Genomic DNA, 27,942 nt, shown 5'->3' with positions numbered 1-27,942 from the left:
CCCCCCCCCCCCCGCTCTGTCGGCTCAACTCGCGTCCTCCACCCGAGCGGCGTGTCCCGTGCGGAGCGGCGAGGAGGAGAGGACCCCTTGGCCGCGCGGCGAGTCGCGTTCCTCTGTGGCCATTGCGGATTCTTCCGCCACTGCGCCCGGCAGCGTCTCCGAGGAGGTGAGAGCCCCCCCCCCTCCCGCGCGCGTGTTGCAGAGGCCGCGGAGTCGTCACGACAGCGACGTCGTCAGCCATTCCTTCGCCCAGACTCGCTCCGTCCCACACACCCATTATTCATTCCTTCATCAGCTTGCCTCTCCACACAGACACACATCCCGTCATTCAGTATTCCTTCATCCAGGCACCCTCCTCGACCTCCCACACATCCTGTCATGCCTTCACACAGCCAAATATCCCTTCAAACAATAAATGCATCCCTTGATCTCGACACCATCTCCATCCTCCACAACCTATAATTTATTCATTCGTTTCGCCACCCTCTCCGTCCACCATCATTCATTCATTCTCCATACATTCCTTCACCCAGCCACCCTGTTCATCCAAACAAAACCCTCATTCATTCAGCCAGCCATTCCTTCACCTAGACACCCTCTCCATCTCACACACCCCGTCATCCCCATTCATCCAGCCATGCATCCCTTGCAGGGTCCACCAGTTTCCCTGGTATCGGACAGGAATCGCTGCTATTCTCTTCATTAATACATTACTTAATTAATTAATTAATTCGTGGCATCGCTCATCCATTCTGCACGCATTGCATTGTTGCGTGGCCTTAACATCCGCATGTCGCGATGATCGCGGCTATGCATCTGGCTACAGTCCACGTGCGGCTACAGTCCACGTGCGGACTGCAGCCAGTGCTGCCATCGGCACCCTCCAGGCACGTGAAGAGGGCATGCGATGTGCCGATTCATCGTTTCCCGTTCATCCATAAGACTTGTGACACATGCATCTTATTCGTGTGTGCAATGGAAGTTTTCGTCTATTCATGGACATGTTATGCAAATGTGATGCTGATGCGACGTCGTTACGAGCAGACGAGTGGAGCGAGCGAAGGAAGCTCCAGAGCGAGGCGGATAAACGAGACGAGCCTCGTGCAGCGGTGGCTGTGAGGGCATCGCTCCTCCTTCGTATGCCCGTACCACCACCACCACCAACAACAATCACAACCACCACCACATCACCACAACCACCACCAACACATCACCACAACCACCACCAACAATCACAACCACCACCACATCACAACCACCACCACCAACAACAATCACAACCACTGCATCCATCACGAACACCACCACCACCACATCCACGACAACCACCGCAGCTCCCACCGTGGTGTATAGGCGTGCTCTCTCTGCATTAGGCTCGTTACACTAATTGGCGGGAGGTTTGTTAATGTTTTTATTTTTTCTGGGCAGCTGCCGTCGCGCGTGTAGTGGTGGTGGTTGTAATTACTGTCCGCCTGTACGATGTGCCGTGCGTGTTTGATGTGTGTGATGTGTGCGTGTGTGATGTGTGTGTGATGTGTGCGTGATGTGTGTGCGTGATGTGTGTGCGTGATGTGTGTGTGTGATGCCCTGGCCGCCCGTTGCCATGGCGAGCTGAGTGGGTACACACCCATGGGTACCGAGGGGACTCGGACACTCCGACAGTGGATGTCCTCCACCACACATTAGCATCGCACCAGCCACTCTCTCGTTCGGCACAGGCGAGAGGGTGCTTACACTCTCTCGCCTGTGCCAGACGGAGACACGTGCACCCCTGATTGTGACCTCGCTGCAAAGACGCTGCTCCAAACGGTGTACACGTTGTGTGTATCTACTGCACGGTGTACACGTTGTGTGTATCTACTGCACGGTGTACACGTGTGTGTATCTACTGCACGGTCTACACGTTGTGTGTATCTACTGCACGGTGTACACGTGTGTGTATCTACTGCACGGTGTACACGTTGTGTGTATCTACTGCACGGTGTACACGTTGTGTGTATCTACTGCACGGTGTACACGTTGTGTGTATCTACTGCACTGTGTACACGTGTGTGTATCTACTGCACGGTGTACACGTGTGTGTATCTACTGCACGGTGTACACGTTGTGTGTATCTACTGCACGGTGTACACGTGTGTGTATCTACTGCACGGTGTACACGTTGTGTGTATCTACTGCACTGTGTACACGTGTGTGTATCTACTGCACGGTGTACACGTGTGTGTATCTACTGCACTGTGTACACGTTGTGTGTATCTACTGCACGGTGTACACGTTGTGTGTATCTACTGCACGGTGTACACGTTGTGTGTATCTACTGCACGGTGTACACGTGTGTGTATCTACTGCACGGTGTACACGTGTGTGTATCTACTGCACTGTGTACACGTTGTGTGTATCTACTGCACGGTGTACACGTGTGTGTATCTACTGCACTGTGTACACGTGTGTGTATCTACTGCACTGTGTACACGTTGTGTGTATCTACTGCACGGTGTACACGTTGTGTGTATCTACTGCACGGTGTACACGTTGTGTGTATCTACTGCACTGTGTACACGTTGTGTGTATCTACTGCACTGTGTACACGTGTGTGTATCTACTGCACGGTGTACACGTTGTGTGTGTCTACTGCACGGTGTACACGTGTGTGTGTCTACTGCACTGTGTACACGTGTGTGTATCTACTGCACGGTGTACACGTGTGTGTGTCTACTGCACTGTGTACACGTGTGTGTATCTACTGCACGGTGTACACGTGTGTGTATCTACTGCACGGTGTACACGTGTGTGTATCTACTGCACGGTGTACACGTGTGTGTGTCTACTGCACTGTGTACACGTGTGTGTATCTACTGCACGGTGTACACGTGTGTGTATCTACTGCACTGTGTACACGTTGTGTGTATCTACTGCACTGTGTACACGTTGTGTGTATCTACTGCACGGTCTACACGTGTGTGTATCTACTGCACGGTGTACACGTGTGTGTATCTACTGCACGGTGTACACGTTGTGTGTATCTACTGCACGGTGTACACGTGTGTGTATCTACTGCACGGTGTACACGTTGTGTGTGTCTACTGCACTGTGTACACGTTGTGTGTGTCTACTGCACGGTGTACACGTGTGTGTGTCTACTGCACTGTGTACACGTGTGTGTATCTACTGCACGGTGTACACGTGTGTGTGTCTACTGCACTGTGTACACGTGTGTGTATCTACTGCACGGTCTACACGTGTGTGTATCTACTGCACGGTGTACACGTGTGTGTATCTACTGCACGGTGTACACGTGTGTGTATCTACTGCACGGTGTACACGTTGTGTGTATCTACTGCACGGTGTACACGTGTGTGTATCTACTGCACGGTCTACACGTGTGTGTATCTACTGCACGGTGTACACGTGTGTGTATCTACTGCACGGTGTACACGTGTGTGTATCTACTGCACGGTGTACACGTTGTGTGTATCTACTGCACGGTGTACACGTGTGTGTATCTACTGCACTGTGTACACGTTGTGTGTATCTACTGCACGGTGTACACGTTGTGTGTATCTACTGCACGGTGTACACGTGTGTGTATCTACTGCACGGTGTACACGTGTGTGTATCTACTGCACGGTGTACACGTTGTGTGTATCTACTGCACGGTGTACACGTGTGTGTATCTACTGCACTGTGTACACGTGTGTGTATCTACTGCACTGTGTACACGTTGTGTGTATCTACTGCACTGTGTACACGTTGTGTGTATCTACTGCACGGTGTACACGTGTGTGTATCTACTGCACGGTGTACACGTGTGTGTATCTACTGCACGGTGTACACGTGTGTGTATCTACTGCACTGTGTACACGTGTGTGTATCTACTGCACGGTGTACACGTGTGTGTATCTACTGCACTGTGTACACGTTGTGTGTATCTACTGCACGGTGTACACTTTGTGTGTATCTACTGCACGGTGTACACGTGTGTGTATCTACTGCACGGTGTACACGTGTGTGTATCTACTGCACGGTGTACACTTTGTGTGTATCTACTGCACGGTGTACACGTTGTGTGTATCTACTGCACGGTGTACACGTTGTGTGTATCTACTGCACGGTGTACACTTTGTGTGTATCTACTGCACGGTGTACACGTTGTGTGTATCTACTGCACGGTGTACACGTTGTGTGTATCTACTGCACGGTGTACACGTTGTGTGTATCTACTGCACGGTGTACACGTGTGTGTATCTACTGCACGGTGTACACGTGTGTGTATCTACTGCACGGTCTACACGTTGTGTGTATCTACTGCACGGTGTACACGTTGTGTGTATCTACTGCACGGTGTACACGTGTGTGTATCTACTGCACGGTGTACACGTTGTGTGTATCTACTGCACGGTGTACACGTTGTGTGTATCTACTGCACGGTGTACACGTGTGTGTATCTACTGCACGGTGTACACGTGTGTGTATCTACTGCACGGTCTACACGTTGTGTGTATCTACTGCACGGTGTACACGTTGTGTGTATCTACTGCACGGTGTACACGTGTGTGTATCTACTGCACGGTGTACACGTGTGTGTATCTACTGCACGGTCTACACGTTGTGTGTATCTACTGCACGGTGTACACGTTGTGTGTATCTACTGCACGGTGTACACGTGTGTGTATCTACTGCACGGTGTACACGTGTGTGTATCTACTGCACGGTCTACACGTTGTGTGTATCTACTGCACGGTGTACACGTTGTGTGTATCTACTGCACGGTGTACACGTTTTGTGTATCTACCGCACGGTGTACACTTTGTGTGTATCTACTGCACGGTGTACACGTGTGTGTATCTACTGCACGGTGTACACGTTGTGTGTATCTACTGCACGGTGTACACGTGTGTGTATCTACTGCACGGTGTACACGTGGTGTGTATCTACTGCACGGTGTACACGTTGTGTGTATCTACCGCACGGTGTACACTTTGTGTGTATCTACTGCACGGTGTACACGTGTGTGTATCTACTGCACGGTGTACACGTGTGTGTATCTACTGCACGGTGTACACGTTGTGTGTATCTACTGCACGGTGTACACGTTGTGTGTATCTACTGCACGGTGTACACGTGTGTGTATCTACTGCACGGTGTACACGTTGTGTGTATCTACTGCACGGTGTACACGTTGTGTGTATCTACTGCACGGTGTACACGTTGTGTATATTATCTAAAAGAGAAGTGACCGTCATAGACAGAGAAGAGATCATGTCTCGAGCCTGGACTTAAACAGAGGCAGGGAGTCAACGGCACGGAGCGCTGGGGGAAGGAAGTTTAGACTATGAAGTCATCACACTCAGTGAAGGTTGACTTGGAGCATCTATTGGAAGAAGTCAGATTGTTTGAGGGGTGAGCACGGGCAGGAGAGTGAGATGAGAAGGGAGAGGTAGGAGAGGCTTTTCCATGGAGGATCTTGAAGACAACAATGGAAATCTTCTCGTTGACCTGGACTGAGATATGGAGCCGGCGGGTGGATCGGAGTATTGTGGAGATGAAGTCTCATTTCTGTGTGTGGGTGAAGAGTCCCACAGTGGCACTGTGGGTCATCTTGAGACTGTCGGTGAGGGATTATGAGACCGTAGACAGTCGTGGTAGCTAGGTTGGCATGCTGATGGAGAAGTTAGGAGAAATCAGCATTTATTCCCCCGTGATTTGTTTTCCATGATTCATTAAAATGGCCCCGTCAGGTTCTGTCTAAATATCAACAAAATTCCCTTCACGGACAAAAGGGCTCGCGACAACAGCGGCTCGCGGCCTCGCTGTCCGCGCGTGTGCGCAGCGCGTGGAGCAGTCGGCACTCCCTCGATGGAGTTCCCAGCTGGGTCGATGTGTGAAAGTGGCCGAGTTACATTTGTTGTTTACACATGTGTCCAATGCAATTGTATCGTGTCGCCAGTGCCGCTGATAAAAGTGACGCCATTACTTTCTACTTTCGTATCACAACTTGTCGGTAAGTGCTGACATGTCTGGTTGAAGCCGAGTTCCCAGTGGCCGGCGTCACAAACCCGAATGGGGGGCCGAGCCCACAGAGTCGGCGGCACTGAGGAGTGCCGCCGACTCTTCCCCGCGCCACGCTCACGGCGACCGCGCTATCAGCGGCCGCCGAGCGTTAAAACTCGACGCCATAAATATAAGGAGCTCTGCTGGAAATTTACGAGCCTCCCTGGTTTATGTGCTTAAAATATTTATTGAGTGGTGTTTTACATTACAGGGAAACATTTCGTACTTATTTGAATAGCTATCGCTTTTCCATAGCCCAAGGAGAGTGGCATTAGCGTAGCGAGTCTTCTCACGAGGGTTCTTGCGGCAAGGCCATGCCCCGACTCCTCGGAGTCTTGGCCGGGTTCGCATTATTCTTGTCTCTTGTCAGATGCCCGGTGCCTAAACCCTCGCGCGAGAAACTGTTGAATTATAATACCCGTCTTAGGCATCATAAAACGCTGATTCATGATCGTCGTATTCATTATTTAACTCCCCTACATTCTTGGCAATAGTCACTGGGCACTATCGCCGTAAAAAGAGACGTCGGAGAAATTGATTCTCCTCCGCTGACGTGGCGCATCCCAACGAGGACCTCGCCTGGCACCCTGCTGAGCAGCGTGCGTCTCGCGCGGGGAGCTGACGTCTGCAGTGCCCAGAGCGGCCGGGTGACAACTGCTGACTTGTACTCTGGCTACCGAGATCTCCCTGACAAGAATCAACTGGAATCATGGATTCCTGCACGGTGAAATAAAGTACATTGATTTGCAATGGTGTTAATCAGTTATTGAACACAACTTATTCTATTATGATTCACTGTTTATGGTTTGCTTTCCTGGTGATATTGTGACAAGTGACCACTGTTTACGTTTGTGTCTTTGATGAGTTCGTTTTTATATGCTATGAAGAAGGGCCATTTCCTGAAACGTGACCGATTATTTAGTTTTCAATTTCAGGCCACAGTGTTATTAACGAATGTGCTAAGTTATTTTTTGTTGCGCACCGCTGCCAACGATCAACTTGTTTAAGCACGTGTTGCAGCTTGTTGCAAAACATCGTCTTTACGAGACGTTGAGAGCCACGCGGCTCCACGGAGCCGCGTGGCTCTCAAGGCATTGGGACCAGACATGAGCCGTGCTGGGCTCTTCATGCAGTGGCCAAGCACGGCCCGGGTCTGGCTTCCAGTGGTCGTGGACAGGCAGCAAAATGCATTGAGGGCCTGGGGCGCGGTGCAGTTGGTAGTACAGTCCAGTAATTGGGCTCCACGTGGGGGAGGGGGTGAGGAGGGAGCGAGGTGGTGGCAGTGATTGTTGCCGGAGCCCCAAGGGGCCCGAGCCCTCAAGTGACCGGCGGCTGCTCGTTAGTCACGTGACGATGCGTCGAGTCATCGAATCTAATTGATTCTTCTCGCGCACGCCACGAATTGTGCTCTTCGCAGACGAATTATTCACACTTCATGGCGAATTTTATTCACACTTTATGCATATTATGTGCAAACGGTCAGACAATCACGTAAATACTAAATATTGACATTTACTTTTCTTAATCCCCGCGGTGAAATTGCGTGATAGCGCATGATTTGACCAACTTCTCATGATCTCGTGATACTACTGATCCGACCAATCAGATATCTCCAGCCAATTTGATTGTTACAGTACTCGGATGCAGTCCCAGTGAGGCAGCGGCCCTGCCTGCCCCTGGGGGAGCTCCCAGCGGCCGCCGCGTTCCGCGCTGCTCCTCGCAACCCCTCCCAGGGCTCGCGACGCGCACGGGCGGATGGGTTCGGACCGGGTTCACCGTGGGGGCTCAAGTCAGTGAGATAGCAAGGGGGGAGATGTCTCATCTCGACTTTCGAGGCGTAACAAGATTATTCTTGTTTGTATCTTCGTGCTGAAGAGAACGTTTCGCTCACGTTGCATGTTGCGCATGTCAGAAATGTTAAATTTTCAGTTTCATACGGTGCAGTATTAATAACATGACGTTAATGATACAATATTTACGTGAAGAGCCTGTGACCAAACCGCCCGGAATGTGCCTGATCCCGTCTGCTCTGGGAAGCTAAGCAGGGCTGCGCCTGGATTGTGCTTGGATGGGTGACCACCGCACATGCACACAGAGGTTGCCATAGGGCTGCCGCAACATCCGCTTTTGCACTGCACTTCTATGCACCCACGCATCCAGATTCCCCACAATCCGCAACCAGTGTTGCCCAGCACGATGAAGAATGGCCAACGACCCACGGCAGTGAATTGACAATGTTCAGACATCGCCGTCGTTTCGACCCCTCCCCCATCCCCCCATAGCCCCTAGCCCCCACCCCTAGCCCCCCCTAGCCCCCCCCCGCCCCCCGGGCACGCGCGCCCAGCTGTGCAGCCCGCAACGCCGCACCCACCAGCAGCAGCCACTGCCGCTGCTGCTGCTGCTGAGGTGGCGGTTATTTCATTTCGTGGTTAAATTAACTCGTTTAGATCGGCGCCGTGAAGCGTCGAGGATGGCTGGTTTAAAACAGGATTCGTAAGGACGTTTTCTTAATGTACAGCGACAGATCGCGCCCATATTGCAAACAAGACGCGTGACGAAGCCTCCGTCTCGATGTGTTTTTATTTCACGCAAAATGCGCGTGTGTCAAGCAGTGACGTTCAGCATGGTCGTGGTCGCGATTTTAACAAAGACGTTCTGCAATGTTAGGTAAACGTGAATAAGTACGTTGAAGGCAATCCTGCAGGGCAGTCGTGAGGGTGCTGCCGGCTGCTTCCGCCGGCAGCAGCAAGACGCTTGCCTCGTGCAGGGTCAATGTCGGGTTCCCATGGTAACGGTGCTCTTGAGCAGGAGGAGGATGATGATGATGATGTCGACCACGGAGATATTCACAGCTCTGCTTCAAGCACAACGCAGCAGCAGCAGCAGCTAGAGTGAGTGGTCGTCTCGTTATTCACTGGAGCCGTGGCAATGCCAACCCGGATGATTCGGTAAATATTCAACATCCAGGGCCATGGCTCCTTGCCACCGCCTCTCGGTCTTCCGTCTCGTCGCCATTTGGTTCCCCTCCCATCGGCCGCAATGCAGCCGCGCGTCATTTGCATTTAAGTTGAAAGCAAACATTAAAACGTTGATGCATGTGCCCTGAGATTTGCGGATTGATGTTAATCGAGGAGTCGATACATGTGCTCTTTCACTCTTTACAACCCTAAGTCGGTGATGGTAATTCCACATTACTATGCCGGAAGCAAGACTATCCATAGTGGTACTATACTCAATTTTATCGACCCTGAAGGGGTGATGAACTCGGAAGCACATGCCTAGCGAGGTAGTGGGATTCTATTGTCAGCAGATTTGTGTAGGATTCCCATTGTGATCATGTGCAAGGTTGAAACCTATAGATGTATGTTGAAATAATATCGCATCATACGGAGCCAACGGTGCGGGGGGAGGACAACGAACTCAACACGAAAAGCAGTTCTCAATAATTGAGTTGTAAATCTCGATCTAAAAGTGCAAATCATCGCCACTCCCTCCTCACGGTCGCGCGATGCAACAACCCGTCGCTCTCCCGCCCGCGATCTCGTTGCTCCATCTCCACGGGGTCGTCCTGCAGGCCGCGCGCTCCTCCGGCTGCCACTCCGTCTCCCCGCTCGTCCCGTGGGCCCCACCATCCCTCCTCGCGACGTCTCCTGCCCACGACCACTTTGGGTTTAAAACTTTCATCAGGGCGTCTGTAACTCGAGTGCCCTCTCATCCACACGTGCCGCTTTCCGTCTCTCCGCTTAATTCCAAGCACGCGTCTCTGCATGCTTCTTTGCACATTGCTCGGCTTTTGTTCCACTTTTCTTTGTCGGTGTCCAAGTTTCCGACGATGCATGTGCCACAGCAGACGGTATGAATTGAGAACGTTGGTCGTGTAATGTGAGATGTGGCTGTTGTAATGATCGAGGGTTACACGATGGCTCGTAATGTGATACCGCCAAATCCCATTAGCTCCCTAGAGTTGCTTGTAAACGACAGTGCGGTTGCTAATACTGTACCAAGTGTTCTTATCCTGTTCGGAAAAGTACCTGAATGCAACTATTTAGACGTCTGTAGATATGCCACTGAGGTTGGAATTTAGGGGCTGTGTTTGAATTGTAAATCTTGTACAATACCAGAGTTTTAACAGCCAGGTCAGAGGTCCGGTGTCCATCGTGTTCACGAGGAGAGCTTTCAGGAAAGCGTGACCCGCCACGGCGACTGTGTGTGGCTGGACACTGGTGAGGGTGGTGAACAAACAGCTGCACTCGTCCTCGTCGTGATGGAGTTAGGGAATGGGTTCATCAGAGCCTTCACCGCCTCCCATCGCTGACGAGGGAGTGGATGTCGTGACGGCTCGTGCCTCTGCTTGTGTTGAACCAATGCGGCTGAAATGACGCGCTCCTGGATGTCTGTGCGGCTGATGGGATGCGCGATGATTATTGATCTTCTGCTGAGAGAGATTTGGGAAGGCAAAGTGTTTGCGTATTAATTTGGCCACTATCCATTATGGGCGCATTATGCAGTATATTGCACTTTGGTCGTCGTGCCTGATGCCCATCATCCCTGTCTACCACTCCAAGTCGGCCTGGCAGCGTTCCAGAGAAGATCTCGTGAGGCCTGAAGCCCTGGGGGCATGCAAGGTGAAGAAGCGGCGCCACCCTCGCCTCGCCGTTCCGACGGGCTGGCTGTGGGGCCCGCAGGCTGCGTCCGCTCGCACCCACCGTGAGGGCCCCGACACATTTAACTTGAATCGCTTTCAATCGCGATGGTTTAGAAATACACGTGGGCATCGGAAGCTTGCTCCCCTCTCTCTCTCCTTCAGCTGGGGAGGACAGGGACTGAGGCTGAGGAAGCTGCACGGCCCTTGAAGCGATGGGACGAGACGTGAGCCGTGCTGGGCTGCTCCTCTCAGTGGTTGTGAATTCACTTCTCAGCCAGGGTCGTGCCAGATGTTGCTGGAATGGCCCAGCTTGGCTCTGGTTTATAATCGCGACTCTATGTTTAGCGCTGTGGCTCTGTGGAGATGAGACAAGATACCCACCTGATGCCTGAGAGACATATGTTTATCACGGGCGATATCTGTCCGTAAACATAACACCTGAGGGCTTCAGGATCTGCACTTAACCCTTAGCTCTGTGATTCTGCAGAGCACACATTTCAGTGGCCACCTTCTGTTCTGTGTGGAGATGCACGAGAAACACGAGGTGATGAAACCGCCACGCCGAGTGATGACACCTGCCCACGGGCGATGACGGGGAGCGTCGCCCACTTTGACGTCTCTAGGATGGGGCTGCTTTGGAGGTGGCTGGTTGGCTGAGAGGTCAGAGCGCTAAGGTTGGCACCGCTGACATCCAGAGTTTAAGATGGGCAACATTGTGTGACTTAGTCGATGGTCTCAGCCTGGTCACCAATCACTGCGATGGGTCCATTAATACTACCACGTTAAATTTGGTTCTGCGCTTAATTGGCAAACCCTGACCCTAATTGGCTACATTACAGCTCTGAGAATGTCAAATATCTGTGTGCCTGGCGTGTGACGAGAATGCATCTCAGTGCGCAGCAGTTGGGAACAATATTGCCCCTTCGGTGTGTGGACCAGAGGTGACTTGAAGGGATCTCAGAGGTAGCTCTGGGATATCCGCTTCCATGGTTCGTTTTCTAACGTGAAGGGTCGCAATGCTGTAGGAGACACGTGAATTCATTATTTGTTTCCTGGCGCGATGCTGATTGCATGATCGCGATAACAATGGAAGATATTTTTTACTGATTAAAATATATAGATGCGTGCCTTTCAGGTGTTACCATTCTTCACAGTAATTGTGAATCCATGCAGAGAAACTAGAATAAAAATACACTTTGAAACATGATTCCTTTCCACCTGAAGCACACCATTAAAATACTCCCGGTCGCGTGTGTTTTGGCGATGTGCACGGAACGTGCTTTGCACGCACATTACCATCGCTCCGTTCTTGCCTTGCAGGTGAACTGAACTTGTCAATGGCGTCCTGAATTCGACAAACGGCACAGGTGCACGCGGTCCGGCCGGGGTGTCGATCGCGTGAACATTTGCGAGAAAGAGTCGATGCGGAGGAGCGCACGCCGAGGGTAGGAGGCTCCCGGAGATCCCGTCGGCTCCCGCACCAGCTGCCAAAGAGCGCCGCAGCGATGGCCGCAAAGGACAAGGGCAGGGGCCGCCCGGGCAGGGAGAACGACCTCTCGCTGCCCTGCTTCTACTTCGTGGAGGTGAGAGATTCGCCACCTCGCGTCACCTCGCGTCACCTCGCGTCACGGGTTCAACTGCCACGGCAGGAGATGGAATCGGGGGCCTATGCGTCGCGCGTCCCGTGTGCTGACCGTTGCATCTCCCAGGGGGATATACTCCGCTGTTTAATCTTCTCTCTCGAGCGGCGGCGCTGCTTGCCCTGCTTCAAGACAGAACCCATGTCTGTCACGGCATATATCACTGCTGTGAACTGGTTGTCCTCAATTAAACATGATATGTTCATGTGGCCTTGATATTTAGCATTTTGAAAAGAGTTACTTCTCATTTGAATAATATATGATGGATAATTTAGGTTAGATTACAATTTTGATGTTATAAGATTTAATCTAGCTACACAATGTCTGACAGAAATCGGTTAATATGTCAATTAAAAGTGGCTATTTGTTTATTAAAATCTTCACACTGTTCTCAGAGTACCAGTGTTGCCTTCTGCTCTGACAAAAGGCGAGTGTCTTTAACATCAGTCGATTCTAATTGCTCCCGTCACGTGGCGGTATTAATAATGAATGTGTTGCGTTTTTTTTTTACTGATATAGCCATAAAGCCACAGGAATTTAGCCAGATGGCTCAGCAGTAGAGTGAGCATCTCAAAATCATAATTTTGCGAGTTTAAATCCTGGCTAAGTGTTGACTCAACCCATCATCCCTCTGGAGTATTAAAATAAGAATCACTTGGTGGTAAGTCAACAATGGTTGTACTATGGATAGACTCACCCCTGTCATAAGAATGAAGGATTTCCACCGCTGGCTCAGGCATGCAACAGGAGATGAAAACTGCCTCAATGTTCATTTGAGTAAGAAACCACTGATTTGTTTAAGCCACAGTAAGTAGCTCGAAGTCTGTTTTACTTTGACTCCCGTTAACCATCTCCTTGCCTCCACTTTATGCCAATCACTACTGCGATGCACAATACTAATCTTCCCCAATTACAACTTTAAACACTTTAGACTTGGGTTTCCATTGATTCTTGATCAGCTTTACTCTGTCCATTACTGTGAACTTTCTTAGTCTGTTCAGTGCCTCTCCCCTCATCAGTAATAATGGCACTGGCTGGGTGTAAATGCTTACAAGGTGAACTCCAAGCCAACGGCTCACCACCGCAGTAAGCTAAACCCACAGGCAATCCCTTGCAACTTCATAACATAAACAAGCAGACAGTACACCGCCTTCACAACTGTGCCTCCCATCAGCCACACGGAATTCTGTGTGTGCATTATTTGATCAGGAATACAATCAAACTGTGGACCAGTTTTGACATTTCAGTGTCTTATAAGCAGCTAGACTTGGTTCAACCAATTATGATGATAGCCAGAGGGAACCCTCAATCTGAATGTCAACTGAAGGCATCGTGGCTGTGAGTCTGGCGCAGCGCCACAGCCACCGCTGGGTTCGGTGACCTCCCTATCATTACCGTTGTTTTGCCCGCATTTGGAAAAACAGATTATCTGTGCTCATTAAATAAAGCCGGTGAAGCGGATAATTCACGCCAACACATTACAATTTCAGGCGCGTGTGATCCTTCCCACAATGCAACATTGCAAATGTCAGTTTAACATGACTTGACTTTAGATTTGTAATCTAACACCGCTTGAAGAAGTCAAGCTCTATAATTGTTCGCTTGTATTCTTACTGCCACAATTATTCCCAGTTGTGACAACTATTGCCATAATATGCAGGATGCCAGACTTGATGGAATATTTTCATTCAATGAGGCCTTTGCCCGTTTTGGTGCAGTTGATCTCGACATTGAGTTTAACTGTCTAACCATATCTACGATAATAATTACAATAATAAGATGGTAATCTACATTTACAACCTGTGAGATCGTTTACTGATTATGTCATCCACAGGAAGGTCAGGCATTGCATCGTGTCACGTGGTATTAGGACTCCTCTGGTGTGCCTGAGCTCGCCCCACACCCTTCCTCTCAATGGGGCTGCATCGATGTGGCAAGGAAGCTTGAGAGCCTTGTAGACGCTGAGTGTGTCATTCCAGTTGTTGGCCATTTACATTTACACAACTCTGCAAGACGACAGACAGCACCAGAAGCGGTCGATAGTTTGAAGTTGACAATTTGTCTCCATTTACGTAGGCTGGGAATCGCCGTTGCCAGTTTCCAGGCAGTTGGAAATGAGCCGCTACTTAGCGATTGATTAAAGTTCACCAGGCAGCGGGAAGGAGACTATCGCTGCTCACGGCTTGCAGCAGCGACAGTTTACGGTGCTTCCAGAGCTGTTTGAATTTTGAAAAAGATGTTTTTGGTGCATGTTCGGACATCTCTTGAGGCGGCCAGAAACGAGGGGACCCCCCCCCCAAGGCCTCGAGGATAGCAGCAGTCGCTTCTGTGACCTCCGACCCCCACCAGGGGGTGCACCCTCGAGGGCATATGCCCTGACGAGCGTCCGTCGCATGACACTCAGACCAAACACTGTTACCAACGATTGTGTCATGCTGTGTCCATTGCACTATTGCTGCAACAACTCTTACCTTAAAGAACAGATGTAACATTTAGTTACACGCTTAATGTTATTGTAGTTGTTTTTGTACATTCCTTGGTGACAATCCACTTTCCTTGCGTACGGCTTCCATGGAACAACCCACCCACCTATGCCACCCATCCACCCACCCACGGCCTTCACGTGTACGTTTCGGTCAGTACGAGGTGACGTGATCTATGGTCTGGAGTTCATATCCATGGTCGCACGCTGGAGAGAGGCAGCCTCTGATTTTCCACCTTTGCATCAACTCATTGCCCTTGAGAACGAGGACTCGTCACGGGCGGCTGCCCAGAGTTGACCCCACGACCCCAGCGACGGTGCGGCTGCATGCCCTCGCGAGCTCTTCGCCGCCGTGGGCCACTCGCCACCCCCCCCCCCTCTGCAGTCACTTCTCGGGGCGGTGCCGCCGCGTGACGGAGCTGGCACGCATGGCGCACGGCAGGGTTTGTATCGTCTGTCAAGAGCAGTTGTGAACATTGATTGATGTCACCTCCTTATAAATTGTATTCAACTGCAGCGCCACCGCTCGCAGTGTTTGTGCAGCACTGCTGCGCTAGATTCCCACCGTCGTTAGCATTGCGCACACAGTTCAACTCACGTCGGGGTTTACTCTCACTGTGTGTCTAAAATACCAGCAAGGCAGCGGACCCATTTGTACAACAGCAATGCGATTGGCTATTGATGCATTTACAGGCAAAGCCAGCAGGAAACCAGAGAATTGCATCGGTTCATGGCTCACCTTCGATACTCAATGCCCACAATAGAAAACGTTGACCCGTGTCCGTAAGAACACGTTTTTGTTTATGTCATTTTAACGCTCATTTCTATGTTGAGGCCAATAGAGCAAAATAAATTGTACAAATGAGATGGAACACAACGAGACAAAGACGTTGATTCTTGACTGGAATCGCGTCCCCAATTTATGACAGCTCATGGAGTCGGTGTTGGGGGCATGGGGTGAATCGGATTTAAAATAGTTTTGCTTAGTGCGTGCTGTTTTGAGACATGAACACATGAACGCAGAATATCCACATTGCCGAGCAGGGCACTATAAAGGACTGCTCTACTCGGCCGATGACTTAATGAGTTTCTCAAAAATGGGACTTTAACATAATGTCTGTTGATGCAATGAAAATGGGGTTACAGAGAACAAAGCGTTAAAAAAATCCAGCTAACCGAATTTATGGCCCTGGACCTTCCCACAGCAATAAACACGTCCCACATCGTGCCTCTGCCAATGGCTTCCTGCCACACTGAGCATTCATGGCCTCTATGAAGTATGAGCTGGGTTTGATGTGCGCGCCTGTAACTCAGTGACTTGGACGTGGGGTTAGTGGATCACATTGAGATCGTCATCGTCGACGATGACTATCACCACCAGCGGAGCCATGAGGTGCCTGTAATATGTAGTGACTGTTGAGGTTGTCAGTGATTTCCTTGTGTGCATGGCTCTTTCTCGGGACATTGGATTCCCGCATAATTCAACACGGGGCCTGCAAAGCATCCCCAATGCATCCCCCTGAATTGCTGCATTGTCGCGACCATTAGAAATCAGAGCAGGGCCGTGCCAGGATCGCTCTTGGTACGGCCCGGCACGGCTGTTCTCTTCCCCACGCTTGAAGGGCCACGCGGACTTTTACTGTTCGCAACAATCGAACGATGCCGCCGCCATGGACCTGCGCACATTCTCCGATTCACTCGTCACTTTCCCGTTTCCGGCATGCGTCTTTCTTTCGTGCTTCTTTCCAAACTTTTCAGGTCATGTTCCATGTATTTGTTTGTCAATGACTGTGTGTCTGAAGCATGCGCCAGAGAAGGTATCGCCAATTGAGTTAACTATAATAATAATCTTATACTGCGCTCTAACTGGTGGGCTCCGTTCACGCTGTGCCATGGCGGCCGCGTCGTGACGACCGTCGTGTCTCGTTTTGGAGTGCGAAATTACAGCCACGGGCACGCACTGTACATCAGCCGAGCATTGTACACACACCAACAGAGGTTAACATCTACACCAATTAAATTTTAAACCACCAAGTAAAGCCACATCCTCACCCAGTTATTGATTTTGTAAAGACAGCCATTTCATTTTGAAACCCAGACGAGTAACCACGTGTTTAACAGCCTTGGTTCGCTTTGCCGAGCCCACGTGTGATATCCTGCAGATGTTTTAATTAATTGTGACAATTTCATTCGGTTATTTTGCTTTTACAAACACAGTCTGTTTTCACTTCGTACAGCGTAGGGTTGCCCCCTGTCCATCTTTATTTCGGACTGTCCAGGAATTGGCATCTGTGCTGGAGTGGCAGGAATTGATTTCTCCCGTGAGCTGGTGGTTTTATTGCTTTCGAATTTTACCGCAGAGGACTGCATGGTTTTAATAAACCTGGGCTGGCTGAGAAACGTGTCCGGGTTTGGTGGTGGGTATAGTAGAGCATTAACACATGAAGTCACCCTGAGATGCCTTACTCGCTTTATTGCTTTCGAATTTTACCGCAGAGGACTGCATGGTTTTAATAAACCTGGGCTGGCTGAGAAACGTGTCCGGGTTTGGTGGTGGGTATAGTAGAGCATTAACACATGAAGTCACCCTGAGATGCCTTACTCGCTTTATTGCTTTCGAATTTTACCGCAGAGGACTGCATGGTTTTAATAAACCTGGGCTGGCTGAGAAACGTGTCCGGGTTTGGTGGTGGGTATAGTAGAGCATTAACACATGAAGTCACCCTGAGATGCCTTACTCGCGGTCATAAAAACACAGTCGACGAACGGTGGTGAGGAATGACCACCTCGTAACATTCGGTTCGATGCATTCACTCTGTGCCAAACGATTATAAGGAGGTCCATCTCTCTGACCAAGTGTCACACTGGGGCAGTGACGCGGTGGACCAGCGGTCGCGCGTTTGCCGCTCGTTGCAGAGGTTCGTGGTTCGAATCCGGCAGGCTGCCCTGGTTAATACTGCTGTGGGTGTATTCGCCTGCTTCACAACTAGTCGGTCATTATGTGTTCGCGTCTTTGTCCAAATTTGCCAAAGTCAACAAATGTCACTGCAATTACTCAACTGGGATTACACACACAGAAACAGGAACCACTGCTCACAATCCTCGCTCACAATCCTCGCTCACAATCCCCGCTTGCAGGCCACATGCTGAGTCACCTCGTGCCATGGGTGCCCTTTCCCATGGTTGAGATGAGATGTGATGTAAGTCGCTTGTCACGTGAAAAACTCCGCAGTGGAAAAGGAGCTTTGTCAAAAACAAATAACCATCGTCATCGTCATTACTATTAGTATTACTACTACCCCTGACAGCCTCAACGTTTACCGTTGTCTCCCAAAGGTGCCGATCATCGCCGCGGCCGTGGTGTCGCTCTACTTCCTGGAGCTGACCAACGTGTTCGTGCCTGCGCACGTCGGGTTCCAGTGCCACGAGCGCGGCCTCAGCCTGCCCTACGTGGAGCCGGCGCGGGAGACGGTGCCGCTGCTCATGCTCTTCAGCCTCGCCTTCGCCGTGCCCTCCGCCGCCGTGAGCGCGCCCCCCGCGCCTGTGCTACAATAGCAGCATTGCACACGTTTATTAGGGGCGCCACGGTAGCGAGATGTTTACTTCCTCGACTGGTATACAGGAGGTTGTGGGTTCGATCCCAACACTGACTCTTGAGTATTTGGAGTTTGCGTGTCTCTCTCTCCCCGTGGTCACGTGGATGTTTCTCCGGGTTTTCCCTCCACATTTATAAGCATGCGTTTAGAGTATTTGTCTGATATAAATATCTACACGATAATCCACTATCATTTGTTGCCAGGTCGCTTCTAAACAAGAGCTATATGATCTAGAATTTAAGCTTTCATGGCTGCAGAAATTACTATACTCATTGGTTCTTTCGGTAAAGTCACGTATGTAGAAATAAAATAAAATTTTAATAAATCACAAATAAAATAAAATTTTAATAGATCACGACGTTTCAAACGCAACACAAGCGCTCATCATCAGGTGTAAATGGGGTAAAACACACAGCGAGGGAACACACAGAGGGACATCACACACAGAGCACACAGAGAACAGCAAACTGCACGGAGGCAAATACAGCAAGACGATGGGAGACGCGAACTCAGCAAACCTTAGAAATATAATGCGATGCAAACCATTCGGCCAACAGCACAGTTAGACACTAACCTGGTTAACCACGTATTTCAAAAGACTGCTAAATTTTGTGTTCATCTTCTGGGCTATATAGCTCAGTGGGCCTTATTTCCTAGTGAATAAAAAATAGTAATTAGTAAAATAGTAATATTTCCTTAATCATCACCGTCACATCGTGAACAGATCGTGATGAATAGTAAATGCAGATTGGATGCTAATGAGGGTATTGAAGTTAATGGGGTGGATAAAACTGTACAAATTATACAAAAATGTGAAACGGAATCGATGTGACCATGAAGTCGAGACAAAAGGATCTGAGCCTTGCAGCGCAACCCCCAGGTTGAGACAACTCATCAAATCACTGGGCCGATGCAGAGGTGAACGAATGGTTCTTAGTACGTTTCAAGTATTGCAAAAAATATACAGCAACGATTCCTGGTTGGACGACGTCTAGCACTTGGTTGCAATCTGTCTGCACTTGGCCTGCACGAGCTTGCAGTACAGATGTGTGCACTGTGCAGTTTTGGCGTGGGCTAATGAACACGGTAGGCATGCCAGCGCATGTGCCAATGCAAATGAGGTGCCTGGGCTAAAATGCAAATGCGCGTCGCTTGCGCCCAGCTGCACCCACGTGGAACTGCCCATTGGAAAAACCGCGTCAGCACAGTTTTCATTATTTTCTGCCGCGTCTGCTCGCAAGAGGCAGCGTTTCCTTCTCTCTGTGGGAAATCGTGAAGATTTGTTTGTGGTTGTAGCGAGACGCTGCCACCGCAGTGGCGGCGTGACGGTCAGCACACCGGACTCGCAATCCAGAGGTCACTGGTTCCATCTCCTGGCGCGGCGGTTGAATCGATGGCTACATTTATTAAATCCGCCACCCTTCGTCCACCGTGCAGTATAAATGGGTTCGATCCGCGGTCGGTCGATGGGCAGGTTCCGTGCGGCGGTATTTATCCTGATGAGAATAGGCAGAACTTGGACAGTGCACCCACGAAACACGGCTCAGGTTCTCAGTAAATGGGGCCTGCCGACTCCAGAGCAGCTGTGGAAACGATCCTCTGCTTTCCCTGTGGTTTACAGATCATGATTGGAGAGGGGATTGTCTTCTGCTGCCTGTGCAGGCGGCAAGGTTCGTCGGTCGACGCCAGTGGAGCCGTCATCGGCTGCAACTTCAGCTCGTACCTGCGTCGTGCCGTCCGCTTCGTGGGTACGACAGTGGCACGAAGTACCCGTGCGGCGTTGTTTAAGTGTGGACCTCACTATGAACCAGCAAAATGTTGCAGGGCTGCACCTTTGCCAATATAAAACAGAAGACCTAATGAGACCCTAATGCCAACACGAACAAAGAGCCACATCTCCCTCTACCTGTTATCTGTGGTGTATTCGAGTTATTCATAACGGTAAAGAAAACACCTGTTGGAAAAAAGTTAATTTGAAGCCTCTTGAATTGCTCACTACATTCAGATATTCTTGGCTGACAGCCATTACTGTTGCATTAGGCCTATTTCATTCATCAATACAGTAGCTCCATCTCACCCTGCTGATTGTATGACCTAAAGATGCTTTATGATGTTTAAAGTGAAACATCTTATCTATCGCAACATTTTTTTTTTATAATTATTCTTCAACTTAGCAGCGAGCTGAGATAGTAAGAATGTGCGCTTTGTTAAACGCTCACGTGCGTGACGATTGAATTTGTGTGGCTCTTGGTGGAGGGTTACCCGACAATAATTTGGCCGGATCGTTCCACGTGGCCTAACCCAAGAATGACCGATGACTCCTCGCCCGGCTCCCGTGCGACGATTCTGTGTGTGGCCCCGGCGGGCAGGAGTGCACGTGTTCGGGCTGTGCGCGGCGCTGCTCGTGGCCGACATCCTGCAGCTGTCCACGGGGTTCCACGCGCCGTACTTCCTCACGGTGTGCAAGCCCAACTACACGCTGCTCAACACGAGCTGCGACGAGAGCCCCTACGTCATGCAGGACATCTGCACGGGCCAGGACGCCAACGCCATCAGCGCCGGCAGGTGACGTCCACGCCCCCGCGCGCCGCACCACGACGCACCATGCCACCCCACGCCGCACCACGCCGCACCACGACGCCCCACGACGCACCACGCCACACCACGACGCCCCACGACGCACCACGCCGCACCATGCCACCCCACGCCGCACCACGCCGCACCACGCCGCACCACGACGCCCCACGACGCACCACGCCACACCACGACGCCCCACGACGCGCGAGCGAGTGACCCTCCCTTGCGTCTACGGATCGTGCCGCGCGTCGTCCGGCATTTCGCCAACGTGTGCTGGGAGCTTTTTCAGCGGAAGGTGTTGCGCTCCACGCGTTGGCAGCCAAAAGGGAGAAACGTCATCGAGATCGTGTCAAACGACCCGAACAAACATCGGGCAGCTGTGCAGTGTTTAACCCGTCCAGCCGTCCGTTCGACCGCTTCACGACTTCTATGAAACTGATCCTCGCGTCTTGGGGATCGTGCGGAACCCTGGGGAGATCAACCGTAAACGGAGCGCCGCTTACGCTGCAGATAAGTAAAGTGCAGCGCTGAAATGGCTCGATTAATGCCACCGCTAGCAGAAGGGCCACCTCGAGAGGGAGCTCTAGACAGGGTATCTTGTTTGACTCTTGCACACCGAGCAGACGCCTTGGAAGAAGTGGGAGTACCCACACTTTACCCCACCGCACACCACCTGTGGATGGACTGTCGGGTACCCATTTACACTGCTCAACCACCTCAGAGTAAAATTTCAGTTGTTGCTCTACATCAGCATCAGCCACACGAAGACACAGATTCTGGGTGTGAGTTTTCGTTGGTGAGTGATGGGGCGATATCCGCACGCCGGAGGGTGACGAATGTTCAATGCCAGGCGATCGTTCGTGATGTTTCCAGGAGGGATTGCCTAACCCCGCGTTGTTAACGGCCAACCCGGAATGTGTCGTTCACAGGAAGACGTTCCCATCGGAGCACGCGACCATCGCTGCCTTTGCCGCCATCTACATTTCTGTAAGTTCCTTTCCTCACCTCGCTCCTGGAATTTTTTATACATTTTAAGATTACCCGTGGAAATTTTTATGTATTTTTTTTTGTTATGAAAATGGAGGTAGGAAAACATAGGAAACATTTTTAAATGGCCACAAAACGTAATCTGTTGTAATTATTATAACAAGAACAATATTCTTGTGATTTAATTTCCAGTTTAATATTCCACTTTCTTGACCAAGCCCTATTGCTGAGTTCTTTTCACGCTGATATTTTCTACAATGCAATTTTTTTTCATGTGGCAATCTGTACGTTTGGTAGCCAGTGCATCAGCTAGCTGGGTTAGGGAATTAATCCCAGGAGCTGGGTTCGATTCCTGACTTGGGTGCCTTTCTGTTATGAGTTTGTATGTTATCCCCTTATTCTGCACTGTGTGGCGTTTCTAGTGTAGCATAACGGTTTAGTGTGCTGCGGATGAACCCAGCCACCTGAGGTTCAATTCCCGCTCATGACCAATAACAGTGACAACTAATATGTAAACCAGGGCCTTCCCTAGGTTGACTCCGCCTTGAACGAGTACCAGGTGCAGTGTGTACACATCAGAATTGGGGAGACGAAGGCGGCCGGGCGTGGTACTGGCGACCCACCCCCCCGTGTGCCATGCCGGCTTCACAGGTGCTCGCTGACTGCGCTTGCCCCAACAGTCTCTTAAGGCTACACGGGGGATCTTTGTCTCTCGGAGTTTGCGTGCTCCCCCGCCGTTGGGTGTGCATGACGCGAGCGTAAACGTTTGGTGCGAACGTGTCGCGGTGTCCGCTACGTGCTCCACGGCAGATCTACTTCAACTCGGTGGTGAGCAACTCCAGCAAGCTGCTCAAGCCGCTGCTCGTGTTCGCATTCGAGCTGAGCGCCGGCGTGTGCGGCCTCACGCGCGTTGTGCAGCACAAGAGCCACCCTGGGGACGTCTACGCCGGCTTCCTGCTGGGCACCGCCATCGCCTGGTACCTGGTGCGTCGCCCACGCTCCCTCCTCCTCCTCCCTCCTCCTCCTGCCTCCTCCGTCCTCCACATTCCTAGAGCAGGAGAGCTTGTCCCTGGCACAACCAATAATGATGTCTCCCACGAAGTGGTGGATATTTTATCGACTCCAACAGGATTTGAACTCGAAACCTTCTGATTATGAGCCACTCGCTCTACTACTGAGCCACCTGCCTGGACTTTATCACTCATTGTAATAATTGAATCGCTTAAGAACAGCGTTATAACAAAGTTCGGTGTTATATTTGCTTGTATTGCGTTGCTTTTTCCAGGGATATCACGCGGTGGATAACTTTGAAATGAAGGAGAGGAAACTGCATTACCAGGCGCGGCTGAAGGAAGCACAAAACCGCAACGTCTCGTCAAAGCTAGGCCGCAAGATGAGCCTGCATCGCCAGGATTCGGGCATGAATGGCTTGGGCAGTGACTCGGAGGCGGCCCGTCGCCAGCCGGACGTCACGCTGAGCCGCAGCCACAGCGAGAACGCCTCCGTGCGGGCGCTCAACCACCGCGCGAGCGGCAGCAGCGAGGACATGGAGATCCTGCCCACGCGCCACCCCATGGGCAAGGAGAGCATGGTGACCTTCAGCAACACGCTGCCCAGGGCCAGCGCCCAGCCGCCCGCGGCGGCCGGCGTCGAGGACGTCGCGCGGCGTCACGTCGTGGTGCACGCCGCCACCGACCCCGGCCGGGCCAAGCAGAAGGTCGACCCCTGGAGGCCCAAGGCGGAGGGTTCCAAAGTGCCGACGAGGCAGCAGCAGCAGGAGGACTGCGCGGCGGAGGCGCAGAGGGCGTTCGACGTGCGGACTTCCTCCGAGCACCCGTGCCTGACGATGGGGGTCGCGGACGTGGCGCCCAAGACCGGCGTGTACCTGAACGTGCAGGCCAGCGGCGGGGGTCCCGCGGTGGCGGCCGCTTTGGCCCAGCAGCAGCAGCAGCAGCAGCAGCAGCTGGTGCACATCCCCGAAGAGACGCCGGTGAGCCCCCACACCTCCCCCAAGGGCAGCTCGGCCCGGGCCAAGTGGCTGATGATGGCAGAGAAGGGCGGCGCAAAGCGCGGCACGCAAAGCGGCCAACCTCGTCTCATCCAGGTCATCAACATGTCCAAGCAGCAGGGCCTCCTGCAGGCCAAGGCCAAGCAGGCAGCGGACCCCGCTCCCGTGGGCTGCGCGGGGGGGCCCGTGCGCTACAAGAATCTGCCCGAGCAGCTTCCGATCGGAGCGGCGGCGGCGCCTTTGGCGTCCACGTCTGCCGTCGGTGATGGGGGGGACCGGGCCCGGTCGCTCGTTCACGTTTCTGCGAATGACGGCGTCACAAGCTCCTGGAAATGGAAGCCTTCCCCGCAGGACCCTGAATCGTACGAGCTGAATGATCTCGGTCGTCACATGGAGCCCGGCGATGAGGAAAGAATGCCCACTCCGCATTCGCACAGCAACTCGGACATGGACGAGGTGCCCTACAGCAGCCCCTCCGGTGTGAACGCGGTCCCGGCGCTGGGAACCAAGGTGGCCCTCGGCGAGCTGAGTGAACTGGCGCCGCCGGAGCCTCTGTCCCTTTCCTCCAGCCGTGACTCTACTCTGCGCAGGAAGCCTTCGACCATCCTCGTGCCAGAGCGATCCAACAACCTGGAGAACACGCGGAATGTATTCTACAAAGGAACGTCTTCTTCCAGGGGCTACAAAGACTGATCGACATTTGGAGCCCGCAGTGGTTATCAGGAGCAGCGTAAGTCGAACAGAAGGCGTGTGCCAGTCATCACACCAACCCTAACATTGCTTGTGACGAAGCTCCATTCCATCACATCAACGTGTGGTTGAAAAATAGCATTTAACCGCCCTTAGACATAAATGCAGTGTTGATGGTCAGAGATGCAGTGTGGAGCCTGAGAAATGTAGAAGGCCGGGCCCGCTCGAGTAGTCTCTTGAGACGAGAGAGGAGGCATTCACCAGGAACTCGTAAGCACGTGGAACAAGTTTTAGGCTCTAAGGTGTGTTGGTAATCCTAGTACAGGCCTATCATTAGTCACATTTGTGAAACCATTTTTAACTTCAACTCACTCTCCCTACTAACTATAAAATAGAATCATCCTCAGATGTGGTGATGGCTTTACAGCTGCACTGTGGATGGTCCCGTGAGATTTGTACAGCACAACTCTAATGAGAAGCACAGGTTCGGGCACTCATGAGGCTGAACGGGATATTTTTTAACCTTGCCATTTATATGTTTTGTATATACAGTAAACGTGTTTCACTACAAAGCACACTCCGCGGGGGGTTGTTAAGGAATGGTCAACGCGAGTGTTCCGCTTCGCGTCGCTGCTACGAGGTGCGGAAGCGCTGGTGAGGTAAACAAGAACCATGAGCAGCAAGGTGCGGGGAAGCCTTCATCCAGCAGGGGGTTGACAGTCTGGACGTGATTTGTTATTTGTGAAGATAATTGTTGAATCTGAAGGTAATGTGAGAAGAGAATGCTGATGCGACTGTACGACTGGGTGAACTCGTCACCGACCCGCTTGCCTCTCGATGGCCACGTCGTAGGTGACACCGGGCAAGCGTCGTGTTGTGTGGTCGCCGACCGCTGTGAGCCGTTCTGTCCGTCGGTAAGCGTGCAGCCAAACTCACATCCCGCCGGGGAATGAGATCGACAAAAAGTGACGAGATAAGTTTCCTGGGACTGGCCACGAACTTGTTGGCTGTTGCGAGTTGGGGCCGCTGTCTCCCAGCCGGTCATCGCCCTCCACCGTCCCCGAAATCACACGTGGCGTTAGAACTGGGTCAGCACGTTGAGGTTAAACGGATTCAGTCACATCCGCACATTGCGGTTAAAAGAGGCTCTCTTTTTAACCTACCATTGTTTTGTTAATGTAGTCCGCTTGTAAATGATGGTGCAGTGGCACGATGAAATTTAAACACTTTCTTCTGCACTCTACAACAAATGCGAAAAACACAGGGCCCTCTAAAGCACCGCGTCCTGTCTAATTGGCCATTGGGGGCCAGTTACTGTATTGTCGCAGTGGAAATGCATAACACCTTTTGCAATCATCGACATAAAGTATCCACAAACTCCCCCTCTTAAAACAGTTAAAGTTAGTTTCCGTTTGTAGAATTTGCTGTCGAGTCATTGGCACCAGTGTGCCAATGTCAATGTATGTAGTTGCACAAGAGCCAATAGCATTGTCCACTTGTACATGGCACCTACAGCCATATCAGCCGTGAATACGGAGCGCCAGGGATCTGTGTGCAGTACATGGCAGCGCACTCTACATGTTAGTGTCGCGACAGAACAAACGACGAGTTACTCTCTTAAAGAAACTCGGAGTAGCCCCATGGCTCTCTCTCTCTGCTGTTTCATGCTTTGCAGTTTTGTAGATTGCTAACTAAACTAACAACTCGATTACTCACGAGGCCATTCACACCCGGGGCCCCGCAGCGCTCCACATACACAGCTCACCCCTTAACAGCCCTGAACAGGTGTAGCGGCATAGAACTGAAAAGGATAAAAGTGCAAAAAGATACTCCACCTACGCGGGGGATATGCAGGTGAAAACAAATCTGTTTTAAGATGGGACCTAAAGAATCAAGCCACTGAGAGTCCCGAATTCTTCTGGGAACGAGCTCCACACAGATTAATTGCCACATCGAACTTTTTGAGGTCATTTTCGCGATGGTTTTGTCCGGCAGCCTCTCTGTCTTCCTGGAGTCTGTCTTCAAGAGGCTTCACTCCTCGTCAACACTGCTCACCAGTTATCATTTCAAATATTCTCAGGCCCCCAGAGTATAACTCGTAATCTCCAACGATCGGACAGTCACACTCTCCCCGCCCTCTCCCACTGAAGAAGGGCCATTGTCTGAAACGTCAGGCTGCGATAGCACAGTGTTAACGATGATTGTTGCGAGTGTTTTTGTGCTTGTGCGGCACAAGCAACGCGGTCTGTGGACCTGTTCGGTGGACGCGTGTTTGTCTCGAACACGGCGGCTACTTGTGGGATATTGCAAGTAGCAGCAGATTCTCAACAAAATATGTCACTCGAAGCCACTTAAATGTGTAGTGCATGGCCCAGAAATTATTATTAAATCGATTTCACAGATTTAAAGTTACCATTTGGCACCGTGATATTAACACTGCCTCGCAGTATACGATATGCAGTATTGGTACTTTGGTTTTTAACCAAGTGGAATGTGTGATATTTGTAATATGGCGTGTATAAGACGTACTGTTTAGTTTAAACTCCACATAACCATTTCAAAAGGCAAGGTCTGTTGGCAATGTGAGATGAGGTGGACAGTTGTGGCAGCCAGGTCGGCCTTACAACGCCAGGCCCAATCGGCCGTCACCCTGCCCCGCTGCTCTTACATCCACAATGCATCACCACCAACCCAATATTTATCATTCTTCGAGATGCAATTTAGCCAAATTAAGTGTAGAAGCAACTTTAATGTGAGCCTTTTGTTTCTGCAGTGATTGGTGACTAGGGACATTAATGCATGACATTTGACGTCCCAGTTTAATCAGAGGCGGCTGCCCACATTTGAACTTAAAATCTCAGCTCCATCGCTTCTGCAAATCTTCTCTCACCCACAGCATGCCCAGCCGTGGACGAGCAGGCGCTCCACTCACCGTTAGCTCTTAGACTGCACACACACACAGTGGTGACTGAGATGATAAAACAACAATCATTGTAATAGCCAGCAGGTGAGTGGGTCCGGGCAGGGCGCATGGTGGGTGAGAGTGGTGGTGAAGGGAGGGTGGGTGGGAGTGGTGGTGAAGGGAAGGTGGGTGGGAGTGGTGGTGAAGGGATGCTGGGTGGGAGTGGTGGTGAAGGGAGGGTGGGTGAGAGTGGTAGTGAAGGGAGGGTGGGTGAGAGTGGTGGTGAAGGGAGGGTGGGTGGGAGTGGTGGTGAAGGGAGGGTGGGTGGGAGTGGTGGTGAAGGGAGGGTGGGTGAGAGTGGTGG

General features: G+C 51.4%; 1 protein-coding gene across 11 annotated transcripts; it reads left to right on the top strand.

The window, feature by feature from the left end:
- Positions 1 to 12: 12 nt before the first annotated feature.
- PLPPR4 (phospholipid phosphatase related 4) lies at positions 13 to 27,719 on the top strand. Of its 11 annotated transcripts, XM_061567626.1 has the most exons (10): positions 8,554 to 8,999; positions 10,617 to 10,676; positions 11,223 to 11,356; positions 12,017 to 12,279; positions 18,155 to 18,340; positions 20,036 to 20,162; positions 20,784 to 20,979; positions 21,921 to 21,978; positions 22,789 to 22,962; positions 23,264 to 27,719. In XM_061567626.1, exons 4-10 carry the CDS (start codon positions 12,202 to 12,204, stop codon positions 24,677 to 24,679), a joined length of 2,235 nt encoding a protein of 744 aa, XP_061423610.1. In that variant the 5' UTR covers positions 8,554 to 8,999; positions 10,617 to 10,676; positions 11,223 to 11,356; positions 12,017 to 12,201; the 3' UTR covers positions 24,680 to 27,719. The 11 variants fall into 11 exon arrangements, with proteins under 11 accessions (XP_061423613.1, XP_061423606.1, XP_061423616.1 ...); XM_061567629.1 differs by lacking the exons at positions 8,554 to 8,999; positions 10,617 to 10,676 and adding an exon at positions 13 to 166; XM_061567630.1 differs by lacking the exon at positions 10,617 to 10,676 and having other exon boundaries at positions 8,554 to 8,718.
- The last annotated feature ends 223 nt before the right edge of the window (positions 27,720 to 27,942 follow it).

The sequence above is a fragment of the Lethenteron reissneri genome, chromosome 39, assembly GCF_015708825.2.
Source record: "Lethenteron reissneri isolate LAM-NWPU_2019-01 chromosome 39, ASM1570882v1, whole genome shotgun sequence".
Lineage (NCBI taxonomy): Eukaryota > Metazoa > Chordata > Hyperoartia > Petromyzontiformes > Petromyzontidae > Lethenteron > Lethenteron reissneri.
This window is presented reverse-complemented; position numbering and strand designations above follow the sequence as displayed.